This window comes from Haliaeetus leucocephalus, unplaced genomic scaffold (assembly GCF_000737465.1).
Source record: "Haliaeetus leucocephalus isolate CR32 unplaced genomic scaffold, Haliaeetus_leucocephalus-4.0 Scaffold678, whole genome shotgun sequence".
Lineage (NCBI taxonomy): Eukaryota > Metazoa > Chordata > Aves > Accipitriformes > Accipitridae > Haliaeetus > Haliaeetus leucocephalus.
This window is the reverse complement of record NW_010973114.1, coordinates 1,421,962-1,430,850: the sequence shown is the minus strand read 5'-3', so window position 1 is coordinate 1,430,850 and position 8,889 is coordinate 1,421,962. Positions and strand designations below refer to the sequence as shown.

The window sequence follows — 8,889 nt, the reverse complement described above, 5'->3', positions numbered from 1 at the left end:
AAGGAGGCGGCGGCCGCAGCGTTACAGAAATAAATCCGGTTTATTCGCGTCAGGTTCCCGTGTCAAACGCGTACAGTACCGGCAGCGGGAGGGATGGGGCCGGGCGGGGAGGGGGCCGCTTTACCGGCGCTGCCGGGGAAACGGGAAGGGGAAACGGGAAGGGGAAACGGGAAGGGGTGGTTTTCCCCAGAGCGGGTCGCCGTGCTTCGCTGTGAGCTGCCGGAGTTGTACATTCCCCTGCAGACGAGCGTGCCCAGCCACCAAACAAACGTTACAGCACCGTTAACAGCAGCCACAGCAAGCTAATACTGCACAACTGTGAAAGTGGATTAAAAAAATACGTATTTTTTCACAAATACCACACAAAACCCTGTTGCACTGTATAATTATCTCCAGGATTTTCTTCCGCTTAGCAACGTAAAGCTTAGTGCTAAAACAAGTCGAAGGACGTGATGAGTGTATTTATTCATTAGCGATCTGACACCCGCTACTGCGAACAGGGTGCTGTGCTGTATCTCCTGAGGAGAAGGGCAGGCGAGCAGGACGGAATTCTCGGAGCCGGCCTCGGCACAGCCCAGCGCTCTGCAGGCTCTCCTCCGCGTGAGAAAGGCAGCGACACGGGGACGGTCCCGCCCGTCTCCCATGTAAACTGCCGTCCGTCCGTCTGCGCAGGTCGGTCGGCCGACTGAGTTTCATGCGCACGCAGAGGTGGTTATTTTAGGTTGCTATCTCCAAAAATTCTTCTAGACTCTTCTTGATGTGCGGTGGCTGAGATGCAGCATGAGTTAACAGACTTTGACCCATCTGTGCAAAAAGTGCTTTCGATAATTTCGCTGTGGCTGTCCGGATATTTCCTCCAGCAACAGGCAAAGAGCCGCTGTTCGTCATGTTTCCCAGGAGGTGCCAAAGGACAACTAGAACTTTTTGCTCCACAGCGTAAGGCTTCCGTGGGTATAGCTCCGTAACAAGATCTGCAAGGAGGACAACAAGTCATCAAGCAGTGTTTGAAGACTATTTTTAAAATGTGATTCAGAAGTGATCCCCTGCTCTGAGACACAGTGTCAAATCATCTTCTCAAAGCAACTAATGAAGGAATGTTTGCTATACAGAAGAGCTTGTCTGCTGTTGCAACAGTATCAGCACTCCGATAAAAAATACCAGCTTTCCCTGCAAACACCCCTTTCATCCTCTCTCAGGAGCTTACACAGTAGCACTGGTACTGCTGATAATCACAATTTTCCATTAAATTAAAACAAGAAACAAAGGGGGTTTTATTTATTTTATTTTAGTTAGGATTGTCCTAAGGAGCTTTATTTCTCACAGTGCGCTGTGTAACATCTGATATTTTATGATTTCCCCTCTATCGGAAATACGCAGCAAGTATTTAAGTTTAAGGAACAAAGTATCCTTATACTATAAATATATATAACACAATGCATTTTCCCCACTTAGACAATTACAAGTATCTCGTTTGCAAATGTTTGCCTTTTTATTAGAATGGACTCTTCTGATACATAATACAAACTACTCCAAAAAATCCCAGCAAGAGGTGAACTGTTTAAAGGTTGCTAACACATTCAGAAAGCATAAATTTAGGAGTATTTCAAGAACAGACTGTCCATTATGTTATTTAGTTCAATTTCATAGCTACTACACACAGAACTACTCTGAAAGTAAGCCAAATAATTTCTCTTTGGCTCAAGCATATTTCCCATAAAGACACCCTTTGTTCACTTAAAACATCAAAGGAAAATTCAGCACTTCTGCTCATAATAATCACCAATATTAAAATATGTATGCAAATTCTGATTAAAATTTGTCTTCATTTTTTTAAGCAAATTTGTCTTTAAGCTTTTGACACCAGTTCAGGAAGAAGACCATTACAAAGTCTGGCATCTTTGCGGTGAGTGCAGCTCAGCTTGCCAGCTTGTCTCCTTTATGACTCAATGCCAATATGTATTATTGAGAGCCTTAAAATGAGAACAAGACCAACTGCGAAAAGCAAAAGGGCACAGAAGTAAAATTTAGGAGTTAGTAGGAGCCAGCCTTAGAGAACAGTATATTTTCTGTGCTGGGAAACCTCAGAAAAAGCAGGCACTCATTCCTTTCATTTATCCCTGGCCAGAGTATGAGGGAATGAATACTGCAAGAGGCAATATGACTTGCAGCAAGTGAAGCAGGCAAGCCTCCGCTCCCCAGTCGGCCCCGCATCTCTGGCCCCTGCACTGAAACAGACGCTTGCCGACCAGGCAGAAGTAGGCCTGTGGGGACCCAAGTCTCAATACAGTACATCCCACTCAGTTACTGATAAGAGTGAAACTCATTACAAACCAAAACTCATTCTTTCTGATTCCATATTAAAATTATTATAAGGTTAGGGTATTTATACACCTTCCAGGTATTTATACATCTTCCATCTGACTATATAATATTAATAATCTTTTGTTTTGTCAGCAGTAGCTTCAATTTGCATTAGAAGGGGGTGAAATTTGACAACTGCTGCATCGTTAATGCCCACAATCTACTGTGACATAAGGGAAGATATATAGCCACCACCATCCTACAATGAATTTGCCTAATTAGGATGGTACACAAACAAACAAATATGCAAAGTGAAACATCACTTTACCAGCAAGCTTTTCTGTCATGTCTTGTTTTGCTTTTCCATTCAGAAACTGGGCTTTTGTGCAGAATGGCTGGAGAAGCAAAGAGTTATCTAAATGCAAAGAACAAAACACATTAAAATTCTTAAACAGAAAATTAAACAGTCTGGAAATAAACACAATATAGAAAAATGTAGATAAGAACCTTACTTACGATATATTAACTTCAAAAACCACAGTGATGTCTTTAAGGGCATAAAAGCATAAAAAGATACTTTTAACAACAAGCCCTAACTCCTAGAATCTGGTAGAACACAGCATACTCATTTACTGAAAATACTAAGATTCTGTTCCAAAGCTAGAATAGTTGAGGAGGGAAAATAGTTGCTGCATACACAAATCAGCAAGAAACTAGTTCTCTGACCTGTTCAAGAGATTCAGCAGTGTGACAAGCTGCTGGATAATGAAACACAGAATCACACAGAATGGCTGAGGTGGGAAAGGACCTCTGGAGATCATCTGGTCTGATGCCCCCGCTCAAGCAGGGCCACTGCAGCTGATTGCCTGGGACCACGTCCAGACAGGTTCTGAGTATCTCCAAGGATGGAGACTCCACAGCCACCCTGGGCAACCTGTGCCAGCAACTCAGACACCCTCACAGCAAAAAAACACCTGCTATGTAAAAATAACAAAACCACCTACGCACTTATGACAAGTCCAGCTAGCTGTATTTCTTTATTGGACTGGCAAAACATTAAGACAACTTGTATGGTTTAAAAAGTGTGAGAATAACTCCAGTGATGCATTACACAATGTAATGATTGGATGGAAACTATTGGAAAGAGTAACTCTTTAAATTTAGACTTACCTAAATGTTGACATAGAGCCTGAATAACGTTTGTGGCAGCTGCATAAATCCCTGCATTTTTGGAGTTCAGGTTGTTGTCTACCATGGCAGGAATTAACATGTTGATCACAGGTGTTAAATTGTCTTTCAGCAATGGAATCATCTTGTGCATTGTCTCCAAAGCAACCTGATTTACTTTACTGTTTGAGTCATGTAAGCGAGACTTGAAAGCATCAAAGATCTGAAAAAATATCCAAACAGCATTCAACGGAATTAACAATTAATGTTTGAGGTGGATATTACATTTCCTGCTTTATAGTTACACTTTAATTGTCCATCTTAGCAAAAGACGGCTCTGATATGCAAATACCTGAGATATTTTTTTTTTAGCAAGTAAAGCAACATTTGATATTTTTATACTGTGTATAATTCAACTGTATCTCACCCCATCTGCATTTGAATCATTCCTATACAATGTAATGGAGGTAAACTAGCCATCTGTAACTTTCAGTATGACTAATATTTTCTGCAAGCAAGTATTTTTAGCAAGACATAGCTCTGTTTAGCAAAAAGAATGTTTTAAAGATTTCAGAAATATTCACAGTTAAGATATTGCAAAGTTCCACAGAAGTATTTCATAGCTCCACAGCAAAGACACTGACTGCACTGTTAGATGACAACCTTGGTTTTCCTTTCATCGTATGTATGCTTAGTTTACAACTGTTGGACCTCATCATAGTATTTTTCTCCTAAAGAACCTCCTTTCCTATTAGAAAGGATATTTACCTTAAGCTGTATCATAATAAAGACCTTTCCTCACCTTCTCCGAGACAAACAAAGCAGGCAGAACTTGCAGCTGTGTTTCAGAGACCGTTTTTCAGATCTTGATTTATCCTTGCTGCTCTTTTTGTAACCTGTTCCAATATTTTGATATTTACTCAGCAGTGGCATGAAAAACTGCACGCAGTATTCCAGAAATAGTTCAATGAGTGCTATCTCTAAGTGAAAACTTTCAGCTTCTTCCCGCTATTTACTTCCTTTACTACCTTTGTAGCTTACATATCTCCCCCTTGAGCATACCTCACCTATTCCTCAATGTTTTCCTGTTAATCAGACATTCTTATTGAAAGAGGGAGCCAAGATCTTTATCAGAAAACTCTGTGACACAACTTTAAAGACCTTTGAAATAAAATGTTTTTATAGAGTTACCTTCACAATGTTTGCAACAACAAAGCCTTGATTGTTCTCTGTATCTGATAAGAGCTGCTTAATGCCATTTATTCGATCACGGAAGTCTTTTGCATTCAATAAACCTATAATGTCTTTAACATATTCTTCACTTTCTAATGAATTACGAGGAGCTGTTTTTCTTGTGACTTCACGGGCTTCTGTAGTCTCTCTATTGGAAAGGAAAAAGTTATTCAGTGAACACATAAGCAAGCTGAAACAGGAGTCTTTAGTCGCAGACTTCCTCTTTCCACGTAGGTGCAAATATCAGAAGTAAACAGAAAATCTTCTGATGAAGGACTTTCACTTTAAACATGGTGATTTAAAAAAAATAATCACCTAATGGTAATTGTTGTTCCTAAAGTCTCAATATACATTCCACTCTAAATGCATGTATACCTATCACACAAGAGATAAGCCTCAGCTAGGCAGGAGCCCTGTGCTGTTTCAAGTTTCTGTATGAGAGCAGCTGGGTTTGTGACCAGTAACAGTTGTGAACTTCCCTCATATCAATGGGTCAAAAAAAAAAAAAGTTACTGTAGTTTAATTCTTTATTCTCAAAGTATTTTAGACACTGATCCCAGTCTAGGTGGTACCTAAGCAACATGCCATGCTGAGGTGGAAATTCAACAACTCTTCACAGAGGATTTTGAGACAAATTTTCTGTAGCATCTAATCATATTAGACAGTCATGGAAAGAATTAGAAAATATGTGGAATCACTTCTCTGTCCAGATAAGTATCCTGCATTTACAGACCAGTCCAGATAGTCGCGAGCTCATTCCTAACTCATGAACAGAAGTCTTTGATGGAGAACGAAATAAGCATCTTTCTTGCATTTTCAAATTCAAACCTGTCAGCTCTGTGAGAACAAAAGGTGGCATCAAAATCTCCTGTCCTGCTAGTGTACCATAGGCCACTAAAAGTACCTGAATCAAAGGTAAGAGAGTCTTTGGCATAATGCAGTAAGTAGCACCTCTTCTAAGGAAGCAGACATGTAGTTTTACATGCCAAAGCAAAATTTACCATCAAATGTGGAATTAATTATTATTTTGAATAGTAGAGAGTGCATTAAAGAAAGCTGTTCCTGAACAGATACACTTTCTTCAACCTGGAGGCAGTCACAGTCCCTATGAACTCTATATTCTTGGACAGTTTTTTGGCTTGGCTTAAATTTTGGGGGGTTTCTTTTTCAGTTCAATAGAAAACCTATTAGAAGACAAAACAGAAAACTAAAAATGGACAGAGTATCATTTAAAACCTTCAGCATCCCCAGTTAGGCTCTAACTAAATACTTAGTGTCCTGGGAAGGGAACAAATAGATACTTTGTACTGGGGCTACCACTAGGCACCTTTTTTCTATAGAGTCTGAACAGCATTATCTTGAACTGATGGTGACATGGATCTACTGTGAATTCCAAGTGTTTTGTGTACTCTGTGTATTTTCATCAGCAGTCAATAAATAAATTAACTTCAAAATGCACAAAGCCATTTTACTATTACCAATTACGCTATTTAAAAGGGACCCTATTTTATCTGGGACACGTAAAGTTTTTCCTTCAGGTATGTTTAATTTCCACAACCCTGTTGTGAATGTTTCCATACTCTCTTCTTGTGGTGTGGCTATTATCCTAGAGGTCAAGTTACTAACAGGGTAAAACACTGAAGATCATTACCTGTCAGTGATGTTGAGAGCATCTCTGGAAGTAGATGACGACCTCGAATGTCCAACACTACTAGTATGGGAACGTCTTCCCTTTGCTGAGGGTGTATCTAATGGCATCTCCCCCAAACCCTGCACAAAGGTGCAATTGTTAATTAACTTGGCTGGTACAGTTCTGCACTGCTGGAGATCCTTCAAAAGCAAGTCTAATGGCCATATAAAGTATAGTAGTAAAGTACATTTCATCCAGTGTATCGGCAAGGAGTAAAGGCATTCACAGGGCAGCTAACAAGCTGTACCTCGCCATGCTGTAGTCACTCGATTACTTGTCTTGCTCTGAATGCACCCCCTCCCCATTCCCTGTAGGTTTACTATCTACACCTAATGGCTACTAGTACATGTTTACATTTTTCAGCTGTTAAACAAGAGCTTTACCACATACCTTTTCACGTAGATTGCTAACAGATTCCTTAATGTAAGGCAAATCCTTGGTCGGCACATACTTTTCAAGCGTTCTATCAAAATCAGGATGAGTCATCATACTGAAGAGCATCTTTCGACCATAATACCTGCAGGGCAACAGACCACAATGTGTACATCTGTAAACACGGATTTGCTTTGTAACTCTGCTGATAGTTATAGGTGTGTAACTTCAAAATATTAAGTGTGGGAAGATTGCTATCTATATGTGTAACCAGACACCCTTCTCCGTCCTCCCACAAAGAAACTACACTCAAGAATCACTATTTAATCAACAACTGAGCAAATTAACGAGAACAGTCTTCCATTTCAGCTGCCTCTAAATAGGATAGTCCAGCCTTGTCAGTCAGACAGTGTGGATCCCAGCGCCAGTGTTCCCTCCATGACCTGTATCTTGTCTGTGCCCAGCAGAGTATATCCTTTGAGCCCCTCTTCTTCCTGCAGCTGGGGTGGGCACAGCTGCAGCAGGCATTCAGGTAATTCCTGTCACATATACTATCTTAACAACCTTGGCAGTGCTAGGTTAACGGTTGGACTCAATGATCTTAAGGGTCTTTTCCAGCCTAAATGATTCTATGATTCTATCCTCTGTCACTGCAGAGGAACACACGCTGAGCTATGCAAAGGTTTCAGCCACCTGGAACGTGCTTATCTTAACTATTAACCTTACTAACCTTGTTTGTTGTGAACTATCCTGTGCAAACCTGGCTATTGCAGGGAAAATCCGATCGGCAACAGCTTTGGTTCCAGCCAGTATCCGTTCCGGTCCCATACGTTCTACAATGTCCGACAGGTGCTGGGCTGTGCATCTTCTCACCGCTGAATGCAGGTGGCTAAAGAAAACACAGCTCCTTAGTAAAAACTCATCACAGGAGCTGAACAGCAGTATTTATGTGCTCTACCAAATACGGTATACAAGTTTTCTTTTTTCATCTTTCAGCATAATCTACAACTAGTATACTACTGATATGCAGATACTTATTCTGGCTGTGTAGAGAAGACCTTGTGGAGCGAAGACAAATAACTTTATTTAGAAGAAAAACCCATTTGATTAAATTTCATTTCATTCACTTAAAAATCCCAAACTACAAGAATGCAAATATGAAAAAAGAAAAATTTTATTCTTTTTGTTTAAAGTCAGTTTCAACCTCTAACTGCACATTTTGGATTAATAAAACTAGTAATTTTCTTCTTTTTAGATTTTAATTTCTAGTTTTCCTTAAAATAACTGTAAAATATTTTAGAAAGCACATTACTACATGTTCTTTCCATTGACTTTATGAAAAACAAGTCCCTATGCTCAGAAACACATCCTGTGTATATCAATTTAAAATTAAATAAAGCAATATTCTATTGACTTCTAAAAATCTTGCAGAAGTCTATTTTCTACAAATGGGGGCCATTAAACACCTACGCTGATGAAAATGAGAGAAAAGCTGGAATCAATTTTCAAACCCATGCAGCAAACTAACCTTTTATATAAATTCCACTGTACCTGCTGATCCCACATGTTTTCAGAGTACACAACTCTGCAAATCCAAACTTTTCCAATTTTATTTTTATCTTTGGATTAAAAAATCCTACTCTGAGGACAGTTTCACCACACAGTAAATAAGACATTTGTATGGCTCATTATTCATAGGGAAAAGCAGGTTTAAAGGAGAGAGCTAAAGAAAAGAATTGACTTGGTGAACCGCATCAGCAGCTCCCCAGCTTTGCAGTCTGACATGAACATCCAGCGTTCTTCCTCAATGACTATGTTCCCCTTTCACCAGGATTTTAGTTTTCTCTGGTTCCATAGATTACCATGGCCTCACTGGAAGTAAAGCTACCACTAAATTATACTGCACAACCAAAGCAGCTTCAGCTTGCACAAAGGCAACTAACCGGGTCTATTTAAACTGCAGAACGTGGCAGCTCAGAACACAGTCCAGGCTGCAAAATCAATCCGGCAGCATCCCACGCGGAACTCCCTGCTAACGCAGCCATCCTCTCAGCTGCTTGCTACTGAGCTACCTGGTTTAAGACTAGCTTTGGCTCGTGCTCAGTACCTGCAGTTACATCTGTACA

At 40.1% G+C, this 8,889-nt stretch overlaps 1 protein-coding gene across 1 annotated transcript in view; it reads right to left on the bottom strand.

Annotated features, from left to right (window-relative positions):
- Positions 1 to 433: 433 nt before the first annotated feature.
- Positions 434 to 8,889, bottom strand: part of FAM179B (family with sequence similarity 179, member B) — a 47,709-nt gene continuing 39,253 nt past the window's right edge. The window contains exons 17-23 of the mRNA XM_010579848.1: positions 7,494 to 7,652; positions 6,782 to 6,908; positions 6,353 to 6,471; positions 4,660 to 4,849; positions 3,472 to 3,691; positions 2,630 to 2,716; positions 434 to 971 (exon numbers count right to left, since the gene is read on the bottom strand). Of these exons, the coding sequence (XP_010578150.1) occupies positions 718 to 971; positions 2,630 to 2,716; positions 3,472 to 3,691; positions 4,660 to 4,849; positions 6,353 to 6,471; positions 6,782 to 6,908; positions 7,494 to 7,652 (1,156 nt within the window). The 3' untranslated portion in view covers positions 434 to 717. The remainder of the gene's footprint in view (positions 972 to 2,629; positions 2,717 to 3,471; positions 3,692 to 4,659; positions 4,850 to 6,352; positions 6,472 to 6,781; positions 6,909 to 7,493; positions 7,653 to 8,889) is intronic.